At 39.7% G+C, this 15,187-nt stretch overlaps 1 protein-coding gene across 3 annotated transcripts in view; it reads right to left on the reverse strand.

Moving 5' to 3' along the window:
• Positions 1–5,084: 5,084 nt before the first annotated feature.
• The window catches only part of E2f3 (E2F transcription factor 3), a 74,406-nt gene continuing 64,303 nt past the window's right edge, over positions 5,085–15,187 (reverse strand). For 2 of the 3 annotated variants that reach the window (XM_070024474.1, XM_070024475.1), the window contains exons 3-7: positions 13,451–13,670; positions 12,177–12,335; positions 8,778–8,892; positions 7,072–7,207; positions 5,085–5,490 (exon numbers count right to left, since the gene is read on the reverse strand). In XM_070024474.1, coding sequence (XP_069880575.1) covers positions 5,228–5,490; positions 7,072–7,207; positions 8,778–8,892; positions 12,177–12,335; positions 13,451–13,670 — 893 coding nt within the window. In that variant the 3' untranslated portion in view covers positions 5,085–5,227. The remainder of the gene's footprint in view (positions 5,491–7,071; positions 7,208–8,777; positions 8,893–12,176; positions 12,336–13,450; positions 13,671–15,187) is intronic. The other variant, XM_070024476.1, reaches the window with a different exon arrangement.

Consider the following 15,187-nt stretch of genomic DNA (forward strand, 5'->3'; position numbering starts at 1 on the left):
CATAAATGGTTTCAGAAAGAAAAGTAGCTTATGGGATTTCCATATAACTGGAAACCTCCTTTTGCTTTTCAAAATGTGTAATCTTAGCAACTATAACAGTGGCATATAATATATATTCATATTAGTATTTGTAATAAACGTATAGCATATGGCAAGTACTTTATATATCAGTATAATGTATACTATATATTATATATAATAGTGTGCGTGGCATTAAACAGATGAATGCTGAGATCATTACACCAAACAGCTAGACATAAAATACCATATTACAAAAGTATCTAGAAGAGCAAATCCATAGAGATGGAAACCCAATTCAATTAGTGATTGTGAGGCTGTCACTAGGGGGAAATATGGCATGACTAATTTATCTAATGGGCACAGGTTTCCTTTCAGGGTGATGAGATGTTTTGGAACTAGATAGAATGATTGTCCATTGTGAATATATTAAATGTCACTAATGACAAATTTTATTTGTAGTTTTAAAATTTTATTGTAAAGGTGTTCTACAGAGGGCTAAGTAAGGCAGTAAGTATGTTTCTTGTCAAAAATTGTTACCCCCTCTCAATTTTTTCCCACTTCTCTAAGTTTTTGGCATGTTGGCAGCCCCTTTTATAAACCTTACACATGATGATGATGATGATGATGCTGGTACTAAGACTTGAACTCAGGGCCTCTCACTTATTTCCCACTCAAAGCTGGTGCTCTCCCATGTGAGCCAGACATAGCACCACCTCTAGTGCTTTGCTAGTTAGATAAGAACTCATAGAGTTTTCTGACTGGGCAAGGTTCAAACTAAGATCTTTAGATTTCAGCCAGTGCCTGGCATATGTATATATATATATATATATAAATACAAGGACATTTCTCAAAACAGGGAGTCACCTGGGTGCCTGGGTGATGAAGGTTTTTTTGTTTTGTTTTGTTTTTCTGGTCATGAGGCCTAAACTCTGGGCCTGGGTGCTACTCCTCAGCTCTTCAGCTCAGCTCAAGGCTAGCACTCTACCACTTGAGCCACAGCACCACTTCTGGCTTTTTTCTTTTTGCTTATGTGGTGCTGAGGAATCGAACCCAGGGCCTCATGCATGCAAGGGAAGCACTCTACCACTGAGCCACCTTCCTAGCATTGGTGATGAAGTTTTAATCATAGGTATTGCAGCCTCTGAAGAACACAAAAAGAGCGGTGGTTAAGTTGTAGTTAGTGAAAGAGTAAGAGCGGTTGTTTGATTTATGTTAAAATACACACCATATGGAAGTAGAAAACAACTAGACTGAAAACTCACAGGAGATAAATGAGAATGGTTACTTCTGGGGTGAGTGAGATGGAAGCAGGAATATTTTCTTTGCTTTTATCTTCATATACTTCTATGTTGACTTTGGTGTGTGTGCAGTCTATGGATAGCACTTCGGGATTCGGGGATAATAAACCTGCTAACAAAATGGCATGGCATTTGCAAACCCTCATCTGTTCAGAAGTGGCATTATTAGAAATTCAGAATCTAGAAGATGGGTGAGAACTCCCAGACTCAAGAATTAAAGTTTATTTTCTTCATAGCCCTCTTGAAAAATTAAAATGTCTTGTCAGTTTTTCAGGCTAATCATTATCCTTTAATGCTTGGGAGTAGTTTCTACAGATTGTCCAGGTGAATCCAGCACAGAGTGCAAGCAGTAATAATTTGTTCAACACCCCCAGAGTCCCAAATATCATAGAAGGCAAGTGATGTTAAGATTTCTTATTAAAGAATATCCTTACAAATTAAATTGACTAGGAGCATAAAATAACACTAAGAAAATCCATCCACAAGTCTGAACTCTTAAAAAAAAATCTTTTTATTGATCCTTTACCATACAAAATTTATTCAAATTACATCCATTTGAAGTGGTAAGATCACAGCTAGAGAACAGGTCACCCTGTAACAAATCTATTTACAAAATCCATCATAAAAGCTTTTTTTTTTACATTATATTACATATTTCCTTTTTTTGTATTTTTTTTAAACTAGCATACAACACAAAGCTAAACTGATTAGTAGTTTGCCTATTCCCAATCTTGGGAGAAGTACTTCCTTTTTACAAAATCACGTACCCCGCAGGAAATTTAAGAAATTCCCACACCTGACAATTGCCACTCGACTTACTCTGAAAGGCGTCTTCCTTCAAACCTTTCCTTCTCACCCACATAAGCTGTCATGCCCAGAGTTCTTACTTCCTTTTTCCTGAAAGCTAAAGCTTTAAATACTGCAGTTCTATTTACAGATCTACACATACGACAAAATGAAAACAAGAACCACAACAACATCAACAACGACAACACTAACAAAAAACCAAAAAAATTCCAAAAAACAAAAAACAAAACAAAACCAAGGTTAACACTCTTAAAAAATTACAAACCAGCTAGAAAATATTCTGGCAGTGTTTACAAATTAATTGCTATTTTTTTGTACAAAATTGCTAAATAATGAAAATGTGAATAGACTACATTATCAACTTAAATAAAACGATCGCTATGCACAACTCTGTACATATAAACACACACCTAACGCTGTTTGACAGCTCATGTGTTGCCCTTTATACATTTTAGTTTCTAAGGCTCACGCAGTCATAATTCGCACACTTGTAACTTATAGCCATTTCATGTGTGAGCTTTAATAGCAGCAACTCAATGGTACCAGGAAACCTGCATACTTTAGTACTCAAAGTGGCACAAATACTGTAGTACTACTAACCCACTTCGTGTGCCAGATATTATGGGAAAAAGAAATGCCTAACACAAACAGAATACAGTATGGACGACTCATTAATGTACACCAGTTAAGCCCATTAACTGCAAAATAACAAAAAACAAAAACAAAAAAAAAACACCTTATGCTTGAAGGAACTTTTAAGACTTATTAGTATTCCTTTCATTTCTTAAAATAATAAATATGGCATTTATATTACGAAAAGGTTCAAGATCAACAAAACACACAACAACCTAGCCAGGTGAGCTCAGTTTTTAGACTTTGGAAAAACATCAGCTCTGTGCAGCTGGCAATGAGAATCACACAAAGCTGGAAGCAGAGGCAGCTAACCAGATGAGATAAATATGGGAAATGGGGGAAAAGCTTGGCATAAATGGTTTCCCATACAGGAAAAAACCCCACAGTGCATTTCCAGTAGGCACTTAACACAAAGCTCCCCCTCCCTCCTCCACCCCAATGCTTTAGGCTCGGGACCACACGGATATTTTGTACCAAGTCCAGTGTGTATGAGGGGAGGAGGCTGGGGATGGAGGCTGAAGAAGAGAGAGGAAGATAGTCTGCACCTTTGTTTTTCTTCCCAAACATACACCACACATACCCACACACAGAGCTTAAAGTGCTGGTGTCATCTGTCTCGACCCCACCACCACTTTGCATATTGTGGAAATCTAACTAGAGTAAACTGGCCGGGGTTCTTGTGGTTTATTAAAAATTTTTTCTCCTAAGGGGATATATTTTCAATTAACGCATACAAGTTGGGTGCCTACTATGTGTCCCCCCACCCACCCCACCCCCACGGCAATGGGCCAGGCACATAGCATTTCAATTTAACTGTTCATTTGGAGATTTCATGACTCCCTCATTTCCGCAGCCCTTAGCATCCAAGAAATGGAGTTGAGGTACTATGCCATACTCCCAGGAGAAGATGGCCATCGCCACCTGCCAGTGGGAATGCCATTCTTGGATGAAACTGGTGAGATCTGAAGCTATGTGAAAGCCTCCAACATGGGGTACCATTCCTGAGGAGTGAAGGAGACGCCCTGGCATTCCACTTCATTTTCTATCTTCTGACTTCCTTCATAGTGGAGGGGGAATGGGTTTGGGCCAGGAGTCTTCCACGCCCAAAACAGTGGGAGCTCCTTGCTCTTTCTAGCTTAAGGAAGTGCCATGATAGAATGCCACTCACACAATGGGATGTCTGTCTCCCTAGAGGCCTCTCCATCTGAACCCATCCTGAGAAGTGGTCTCCCTGAGTATGGCATAAGAGCCCTTTCCCCGGTCACAGGGGCCCGGGAAGCCCAAGGATGGAGGGGTCCATGCCTGGCTGTTCCTTGGGACTGCTTTTTATTTTTTATTTTTATTTTTTGTCATCTGACCTGTTAATCCTTTGCAATGAGCCACCCATACAAGTGAGCTCCAGTGCTGACTGGCTCCAAGCTCCCTTCCTGCGGAAGGAAGCAAGGTAGGATGATGCTTCTTGCAGAGGCTGGTAGACCTTGGGTCACACAGGTTTAAGATGCTCTGATCAGTAGAGGTTCTCTCCCTCTGCTAAAATACTCTGAACTTGCAAAAATCACTTGAAAGTAAACAATTAAATTGAAATGGTGATGGGTGCCACAGGAATGCTTAAATGGCAGCTTAAAAAAAAAAAAAAGGAAAAAGTCTAAAACAATCCACAAGGAACTCCCAAGTAGGCATTTGCTACAAATCAATCAGAAACTCACAAATACATTAGGGACAGGGAAGTAGAAGTGGTTTATGGAGACAGGAAAATCCACAACAGCTTCGAGTGGCAGAACTCTACTAGTCTTCTGTATCTGCAACAAGTATTTGAAAAAAAAAAAAACAAAAACAGGTTCTTCATCCGAAAGGCTTGGAGGTTCTCATGACCCCCTGATGGGACACGAAGTCCATAGCTTACACTGAATTAGGACAGTAATTTAAATATTCCTAAGAAGAGCTGAAGAAATCCATTTCATACTTTGCATGACTTCAAGTTTGCGTTTGCTGCAGTTCCATTCCATATTAGCAGACCCCAAAGACATGCATTCTGCACAGAAGGCACGGCTTGAAATGCTATTAAGGAAGATTGCTGTTTTCCAGTGGGCCAGGTGGCCAGACCCATTCTACAGCCCATCCATCAGGCACAGCAAGCCAATCCGGGAGGGAGGGAAGGAATGGAGGGAGGCAGGGAAGGAAAAGGACAGGTGAGAGACACCTGATTGCACATTTTCTCACTTGCTGACTCATCCAGGAGAATTTGGAGCCTGGAATAAAGGCAGGACTTTCCCAAGGGAGCCTGCGACTGTGCGTTTAGACAGATATCCTAAATTCATTAAAATGTCAGCTTTGTTCTGAAGTTTGTAGTTTACTTCATGATACTCTCTTGGAGGAAGAAAGTAGGAAGGGACAACACTGCATGACAGATGTTCTGGTTCCATGATAAAAAAATATTGGTTTATAAGGAGAGTTCACACAAAGCACAATCAACTACACATAAAGTCTTCCACCAGTGGCAGCTTTTCCAAATCGTAAGCATCGAAGAGGTCACTGATGCCTTCCTCCTCCCCCAGGCTCAGTAGATAGTCCTCCTGGAGCAGGGGAGGCAGTAAGTTCACAAATGGCCCTTCTAGGTTGGAAGGAATTTGGTCCTCGGTCTGCTGCAAAAGGTTGGCGGGGGAGGCCAAAGGAGAAAGGTTTGCCATAGAAATTGAGCAATCACTATGTCCTGAGTTGTTTGAAGCCAAATCTGAAAAGAAAACATTGGAGAGTAAACCAAAAGTAAGTTAGGAGACAATCATATTCACCAGTATTTGGAAGATAGGGGTACACTGCTTTCTGATTAAGAAAATAAGATGGCTTCATGACAGAAGCTACATTTTATACTAAAATTCAAAGGAGTGATTTGTCTTTGACCTAGTCTTTTTTTTTTTTTTTGTTGGTCATGGGGCTTGAACTCTGGGCCTGGGCGCTGTCTCTCAGCTCTTCAGTTCAAGGCAAGCGCTCTACCGCTTGAGCCATAGCACCACTTCCTGACCTAGTCTTAACTCATTAAAAACAACAACAAAACAGTGTACACTAAGAAAAGAAATGTACATATCACCAGGTCTGGGAGAAACAGTTGTATTGTCAAAGTTTTGTAGAGTTCACAAGCTTTATAGACCATGATAATGACAATTTGCCTTGTGAAGGTTAAAATGTGTTTGTGACTTTAGCTAAGTATCACTATCCCACAATACTGTGAAATTTATGTAATCACTTAATCTCAATAAAGAACTTAAAAAACAAAACAAAGAAACCCCTCTACTGTCAAAAAACAAGGATCCAAATTACTCCAAAGATGACACTCTAAAAAACAAAAACAACTTTACTATCTATTCCTTAAAGAATAACAAAATATAAAGCAAAAACATGGTCTTCCAACAAAAACTCAACTTTAACTTAGTCTTCTTAAAATAAGTAGTTTATTAGCAATTCCTCTAAAAATTCATCTAGTTTAAGACATACTTTGAAATTCTATAGTTGAAGATGGATGGTCTTTTGTTTTATTTTAGGTGTAATATTTTTCCCAGCATCAAATCAGACCCACTTCATTCAAGCGCTACTATTGGCTGCTCTATTGGGAATGGCTGGGGAATGAGGCAGGGCTTAGGAACTGGAGAGTGCTTTGTCCTCGTGACAGAGGAGGAAGGGGAATTGCATTTATTTCCCAGATATATCTTCTCCACATTTCCCTGGGGAAGGAAATAAGTAAGATTCTCTGACAAAGGCTCTTTTCCCTGCAGTTTTCACTTGCCTCTGTAATGATGTTGGCAACATCAAAGCTCGGCACTGGTGGCTCATACCTGTAACCCTAGCTACTTAAGAAGCTGAGATCTGAGGATCAAGATTCAAAGCCAGCTGCAGTAAGTCTGTGAGACTGTCATCTCCAATTAACCACCACAATGCCAGAAGCAGAGATCTATCTCAACTTGTAGTGCCAGCCTTGAGCAAAAAGCCAAAGGACAGAGCCAAGGCCTTGAGATCAACCCCCACCCCCACGCCCTCCAAAAAGGAAGGCCAACTGTAGCTGATGATCCTCCATTTTTCAAAACACTACAAGAAAATGTTTTTTGCTGATAATAAAATCCCCAAAGGACTCAGTAAGTAGGTGGAGAAGTCATTGCCCACTTTAATCCAGTCAGAATGAGTTTTAAGAAATAGTACCTTAATAACAGTTGAAGCAATATTTTTTTCTTTTGGGCCTAGACTTGTGGTTCAGATTCAGAATCCTTCTAGTTATCTTCATTTTTAACAAAGTTTCTAAAAGTTAATGGTAGAAAATTTTTACCTTTGGAGGTGGGTTTAGAGATATTCCCATTGTGGTCTTGATTGTTTGTTTTCATTGGACTGTGTGTTTCAGTCTCTTCTGGACACAAGTAAACCTCAATGGGTCCTTGGGTACTTGCCAAATGTATTTGTAGGCTCTGTAATAACAGAAATGAGAGAAGTTCAACTCACAAGTTCTTTTAGAAATGAAAAACATAGTAAATTTCACTGAAGATTGAACTGCAAGGGTAATAGTCATTGTTCATTTTGCTTCCTCACCCCTAACCTGACTTTTATCAATGAAGGTCATCCTCTAGAGCAGGAGTCAGTCAGCAAACAACAGCCTGAGGGCCACAGTCAGTCCACCAACTTGCTTTATAAATAAAAGTTTTATTGGAATAGAGTCAAAATCTGTCCTAATATACATGTCTCTGACTGTTTTTAAAATGAAAGAATTTAGTAGCTGGAGTTTGAACAGAGCTTGTTGCTCATACAGCCCTGCAATTTAAAAAATAAGTTTGCTAATTTCTACCCTAGAGAAAGCAAAGAGGGCAAGAGGAATGTCAAGAAATTAAATGGGATCTTGGGTTATCTAACTGACTAACTGTGAAAATGGTTCTTTGGATCTATTCGTTTTTCACAAATTATTAAGGGGCTTGCTAAGAGTTGGAAATTTGGTATTTTATGTTTTTTGTTTCTTTATTGTAGGACTTTCCAATACTAAACTTTACTAACCAATTTATGAGTATTATTCTTATGTATGAGGAACTGTATTTAAGAGAAGCTATAGCTTAATGACAATTAAAATTCAATTCATCTAGGGATTTGAACTCAGGGCTTCTTTTGCTGGGCTCTTTTGCAGAAGCCCAGCATTCTACCACTTTGAGCCACAGTGCCACTTCCAGTTTTCTAGTGGTTAACTGGAGATGAGTCTCATACATTCCTGCCCAGGCTGGCAATGAACTTCGATCCTCAGAGCTCAGCCTCCTGAGAGTAGCTACAATTACAGGCATGAGTCACCAGCACCTGGCTTTAGAGCTGTTATCTTTTAAGGCAGGAATTGTACCTTTATGGGGGGGGAACGCTTGTGAATTTCATCTCACTTTATCATTTATGTGTTTCCCCCCATTGTTGTCCTTCTTATAACAGTAGGCTATATTATCAAATAACATCTGAGAGAAATTACAAAAAATGTATACCCTACTTTCTGAAAATATTCTGGTCTATCAGTTACCCCAAGGTCCTATTTAATTTTTTGAAGTAAACATGTTATAAATCACAGAAGAAGTTTTTAAAATATGCCAAGTTAGGGATATACTTGAAAAATATCTGTATCTTTATTCATGGTAACTACTGTATATAAGTCATTATTATCTATATATACAGGGTAACCAACAGAAAATTCCCTAAGTAGTTCAAATTGATAAGAACCCCTAGATAATAAATGATTGAAAAAAAAAGAAAGAAAAAAAAGGAGAAAGTTTAAGAAGGGCAGGACATCATAGATTGCTTTGAGCTAAATGCCTTGCTAGTCTAAAATTAGACATTTTGGACATTTTATGATCAGTGAACTGTTGAACTGTTTTAAATTTAGGGCTAAGCAAAACAAATGAGAGTGAACCATTAAGCTCTTAGGAGGGAACAGACTTTAACCATGAGTCAACAATCCTTCCACATCACGCATTCCAGAAAGGTCTCTGTACATACATGAAGATGCTGCCTCCTTACCTCTAATGAGTCAGGCACTTCAAGTCTTGTTTCTGGAGGGGCTTTCACGACTATAACAGTTTGGTCTTTAAGGCCACTAATTTTTCGAATATCTTGATATGTAACATAAGCTAACGTAAGGAGTGTTAAGGAAAACTTAAATCCATATAAATGCCTTAAGACATACCCATCATAAAAATGAAAAAAAAAACGACATGGAGAAAAATTAAATTCTTTTATGATTTATAAGAATATATATCTCCCATTTTGGATCTTCAGATATCTCCCCCTGCCGCCCCAACCCCATGGATCTTTTTTACTGATTGATGTTCTAAGCAAAGACACAAAGACATTCTCTTGCCTATTTCTATGTCTATGGTTATTTAGGGTATTAAAATAGACACAAAAAGCAGAATAGTTAAACTATCAAATGAAAATCAAATCCCACTTAGGTCAGAGATTCTGAAACCAGGTCCCTCTGGTACATAGGTATTTCATGAACTGAGATGCAGTACCTGTCACTCAAACTGAATGATGGTAGAACCCAATTTATAGAAAAGAAAAGGCATGTTCTATGAATGATAATCTTTTTTTTGTAACTCTAGTCATGCCTATCTGCTATTAGCAAGTGTCAGCAGCTATCACGTGAATGAGTAAGTGGAAGAAGGCAGACAAGCTGGTTTTCTGAAGTGCTCCTGAACTGGTTGTGATTATGTACTGCCTACAGATAAGAGTGTCATTTCTGTAAGAAAACTTATTCTTTCTGTGTTATTAACTTAACCAACACTTCAGTGTTCACAAGAAGAAAAGTGGCTCCCAGCTGCCTGAATGAATTTGAGAAACACTGATGTAAGAAAAGAGAATAAAGTAGCAGCCAGGTGCTGGTGGCTTATACCTGAAATCCTAGCTACTCAGGAGGCTGAGATCTGAGAATCACAGCTCAAAGCCAGCCCGGGAAGGAAAGTCTGCGAGATTCTTATCTCTAATAAACCACTCAGAAAACTGGAAGTGACGCTGTGGCTCAAGTGGTAGAGTGCTATAGCCTTAAGCAGAAGAGCTGAGGGACAGCGCCCAGGCCCAGAGTTCAAGCCCCACGACCAATAAAAAACAAGCAAATAAATAAAAAAAACAAACCAATAAAAACCAAACAACAACAACAAAAAAAACCCCCAAGAAAACAAAGTAGCATCACTATTCCTAGCAGTACTTCCCAGAAATGAACAATTCCTTCAGGGGCCCTGCAAGCTAGCCTAAAGGGTATCATGAAAGAATATGGCACTTATTATATGGCAAACATATTCAGGAAAGCTCACAAGAGACAAATTTTCAGTTAGCACTAAAAGCTATGAGGCTGCCTGCCTTTCTTGTATAAGGAATATGGAACATAACTGAGGTATAATGTTTATAGTCAGACTTTTTCTACATAGGAACCCAGGAGAATGTCTAGAATAAAACAGAAAATAACAGAACAATGAACACAGTTCTGCAGAGTAATAGGATCTAGCTCATAATGTCTGCTATCTCACATTGTTAATTCTGAGAAAAAGTTTAGAGCTCAGAGGAAATGATAGAACTACCAGAAGTGGCATATTAGATACTGAAGGAAGCTATGAATCTTCTCCTTAGAAACAATACAAAATAAAACATATCCTCACAAATTCTGCATATCTAGATAGGGGTATCTTTCACAGAGTATGTTCTCTAAAACTCAACCGCTGAGACAACAGTTAAGTTCAAGGTTGAGCTTGGGTTAATGTCCTTGGAAAACTGTGTTTTTTAGGTCAACATTTATCCCATACCAAAAAAAGCCAACTAATAGCATTACAGAAGACACTTCTGACTTTTACTGACAACACTAGGAAAAACTGATAACCAGGTTCTTCCCCTACAGCCAGCCTGTCAAAAATCGACATGAGAAGAACTTATTAAAATAAAAACTCATCTACAATTACTCAACATGCTGCAGGAAGGAAAATTTCAACACATTTGTGAACAAGCTGTACCAAATTGGGAACTGAATGGTGAATTGAAATAAACTGTACAAATACATTTTTTTAATCTTACAAACTTAGAAAGTGCTTCCTTTGGGGCTCCTTCCCAAATCCGTCCCTTGTGTTTGCTGTCCCCTGGAAGGCAGCTTTCATTTTCTTCAACAAAGGCCTCTGAGAAAGTGAACAGGTGTGGCAATGCCATGAGCCACACATTCCAGAAAACTGCCAATCATGTGTAACCACACAGTTCCTTCACAACAGGACTCCTACTTAACAATGAATGAAACAGCTCCACTATCAATTTCTTCTCTTGTGAACCTCCTCTGGCCACTGTTGGGGGTTTAAGTCATCTCACTTGAGAAGATTCCACCCCCTAATTATCAGATGACAAGGTCAACAGAACATAAACAACTTGTGGGTTTAAAAACTGCTTAAATCTAAAAAGAAAATGATCCTATCCTTTCCACGATAGGAAAAAAAGAACCTTGTTAGAAAAAAGAACCTTGAAAAATATGGACAGGATGACTTAAAAACTGTTGTTTGGTCTCCACTTGATTTTCTACTGATACTGATGGTCCTGACAGGCCAGACATCTTGGTGATGTCATGAAGCAGTTGCTCTCTTAGTTTGTCTGTAGTAAGTCAAGGAAGAGTAAGGTTTTTGTAATGGTCCAGAGAGTGTCAGCAAGTTGATAGCAGAAATTGGCTTTTCGTCTGCACACCCCTTTCCCTCTTGAGTTCTAATGTTTAAAAAGGAATATATAAATTGAGATGTCACAGGTTCTAGGGTATTTCTGAAGTCAGTCTTGGGGTGGAAAATAACACACGGTGTTAAAACATAATCTCTCTGTCTTGGAGAAGGCCTCACTCACTATATAGCCTGGGCTGATGTTGAATTGACTCTCTTCTTGCCTTTGTCTCCTGACTGTAGGAATTACATATGGATATCACTACAGAGAGTAATTAAGTTTTCTATTCTCTTTCCAACTTCTCAGCCCAATAGATAATCAACAAATTCCAACTGCTACTATGTCTAATGAAAAGAAAATAGAATGTGAGAACCCCAACAGCGACAGCTAACACCCACCAAAAATCTGGGAAGCCAAATCTGCTCAATATTGTCATTAATATTAATTAATACCGACACCTTACACATCTTTTAATAACGTGGTCTTACGACAGGAGTGTACCGGTACATTCCAACCACACAAGAATAGAATGCTTTAAAAACCAGCTCCCACCTGGCTAACAAAATGGATACTGAGATAAAGGTGAGTGGGGACATGGGTGCGAGGACATGCACATACACGCATGCGCACATAAACACACACATAGAGGTCTAAAACTAGAGTAAAATCTAACTCGTGAATAAATCAGACGGTTAGTCTAGAAGGCATTAGCCCCCAATAAACCAGTGGCACAAAGGATATCTCTGATTCTCTGAATCCTCGGTTAACAGTTTGAGGTCCAGGGTGCAGCTTTGGATCAGCTCATCTAGTTTCTTCTCTTCCTGACTGAGCTCTGTCACTTCTTTTGACAGACCTTGACACTGGGCCAGCATGCCCCCATCCTCAGACAGACTGCAGCCCCTGGAAGTCAAGCACAGATTCTTTAAGGCTGCCCATGAGCACCAGGGGAGGGAGAATTGGTCCTTTGGGCGAATGTTCCCTCTTGATAATGGGAGGTCACACTGCTTGTTTTAGTCGTGTTAAAATTAGAACTTTATATATACTTTTCATACAGCACTCAACTTTTCATGTCATAGAAATTAGGTGAGAAAAGCACTGTTATTTTCGGGGTCTTTTCTTCTAAAGGAACTCTAGTTCTTCAGAAGGTTCAAATTCAGAGGGCAAAGGAAAACAGCCATTTGTTCCCCTTCCACCCCCTCCCCCCCCATGCCTGGACAGTGGGGCAAGAAAGAAGAGAAAAAGAGGAGAAAGACACAGAAGGACAGCAGAGATAAAATGATTCAAAAACTAAAAAGGAAAAATCTTCCGTAGCATGAGAGACCTAGGTAGTTTCTGAGGGTCTCACACCAACAGTAAGAATATGGGTTTAAGGAAATAGATGCAGTAGGAATATACAAGAACAAAGACCAGTACTCAACAGGTTTCTCTAACGCACAGGTCACAATGGGTTACTGAACTGTCCAAAATTCTAAAAAGCACAAAAAAGTTACCTATTCATCTGATGTTTGACTGTATTTTTTTTCCAAAACCACCTTAAAACAGATTTATTCTTTCCATGATGCTCAAGAGTTTAGCGTTATACTTACACAACACTGGCAGTTATAAAACACATTGCTCTGTCCATGATGCATAAATGTTATGGATTACCATATGTAACATATATGGCATGCCAAGTATGTTACCATCCCTGATCTACACAAGAAACTGAGACACTAAGGTCTTGCCTGATTTTACAAGAGAATGAATCAATTTATTAGAACCAGGGTAAAGATGCTTTGTGATTGTGCAGTCACGTTATCTACCCAGATGAACGTTTGGTCTACCTCATAAAGTCACACTTCATCTAAATGGTCTCTATGATGAAAGACTGAGCAGCTACATAACAAGCTGAGGAGGAAAGAGAGAAGGGAGGGAAGAAAAGAAATGGAGCAGGGGTAAGAATCTGGAAACTGAGGCAGCTGGAAAGAAGGGAACCTCTCCAAGCCAAGTGCATTGGGAGACTGTGTTCTACTCACATCCACTGAACGTTGTTCTTAGACTTCTTCTTAATGAGGTGGATGCCTTCAAGCACGTTGGTGATATCGTAAATCCTTCTCTTCTGCACTTTCAGCACCTCTGCTGCCTTGTTCAAATCCAAGACCCCATCAGGTGACTGGCTCAGTAGCTGAATGAACTTCTTGGTGAGCAGACCGAGTGACGTATCATACCGCGTTTTTTCTGAGGGAGATTTTGGAGCTTAAAGAAAAACAAAAAAAAAAACCCGAACGGGTAGGGGGGATGGGGGAAAGAAATGAAGGGTTTCTTTGCAGGTAAGCAAGCCCTCTTTCCCACTGCAGCCCGAGGATTAGTATTTGAAGCCAAGCTTTTGTTTTGGGTGAGTTCCAAAAGTTATGAGATTACTTGATCAGAAAAAGAAGGGACAGTTGGGCACCAGTGGCTCCTGCCTATAATCTTAGCTGCTTAGGAGGCTGAGATATGAGGATTATGGTTCAAAGTCAGCCTGGGCAGGAAAGTCCCTGAGACTCTTAGTTCTGTTAAACAAGCCAGAAGTGGAGCTGTGGCTCCAATGGCAAAGTGCTAGACTTGTGCAAAAAATCTCAGGGACAGTGCATAGGCCCTGAGTTCAAGCCCCAGGGCTGGCATAAAACAAAACAAAACAAATCAGAAAGGGATAATAAAACTTCTTGTTTTAGCCGGGTACCGGTGGCTCATGCCTGTAATCCTAGATACTCAGGAGGCTGAGATCTGAGGATCATGGTTCAAAACCAGCCCAGGAAGGAAAGTCTGCTTCAAACTACATGGTAAATTCATGGAAAGGTGCTGTAGCCTCAGGCAATCACATAGCGCTTACTCTGATGGAGCCAGGTTCAAGCTCTCACCAGACTGCTGAGTTTTCAGTTTCATTTTGATAAGAAATACCTGGAAAGTTTTAACAACAAAGCTCCCCATGGCTCTTAAAATTTTGCTACTTACTTATGATTGTTAATTCTTCCATAAGTGTTTAAAGTTTTTTTTCTGTTTGTTTGGTTTTCCCCTGCCAGTCCTGGGGCTTGAACTCTGGGGCCTGGGCACTGTCCCTGAACTTTTGCTCAAGGCTAGCACTCTACCACTTGAGCCACAATACCACTTCTGGCTTTTTTCCCCCTGTTTTTATCCACTAAGCTACATTACCAGCCTAGAATAAATTTTTGATTTGGCTTGATACACACACCCTTGGTGGATGGCTTGATGCATAAACTATAGGCAGGGAGGAAATGAAGTCTAATTTAGCCTTTGCAGTAAATGTAAGTACAGGCTAATCTCTGTAATCATAGCTACTTGGGAGGCTGAGAAGGGAGGATCACAGTTCCAGACCTGCTAGGGCAGGAAAATTTGTAAGACTCTATCTCAATTAGAAGGAAGTGGGACATTGTAAGTGCATGTTTGTCATCTCAACAGTAATAAGAAGCCTAAAATAGGTGAATAGTGGTCCAGGAGTGTGCCCGGGCAGGAAGTGAGACACTATCTTAAGACATAACCAGTAAAAAGTAGGGTTGGAGATGTGGCTCAACAGTAGAGTGCCTGCCTAGCAAGCATGAGACCCTGAGTTCAAAACTCTAATAATAATAATAAAAAAGACATAATGGGACTGTCTGGCTGTTTATAACTTCTGTCTCTCAGATAAAATGATGATAGCAGCCAATGGAAGTAGAAGTAGCTGCATTTTATTGGTGCAATCAATTCTTATACTGCCATCTGCTGAGCTGCAGATT

This window comes from Dipodomys merriami, unplaced genomic scaffold (assembly GCF_024711535.1).
Source record: "Dipodomys merriami isolate MVZ:Mamm:240054 unplaced genomic scaffold, mDipMer1.0.p SCAF_16, whole genome shotgun sequence".
Taxonomy (NCBI): domain Eukaryota; kingdom Metazoa; phylum Chordata; class Mammalia; order Rodentia; family Heteromyidae; genus Dipodomys; species Dipodomys merriami.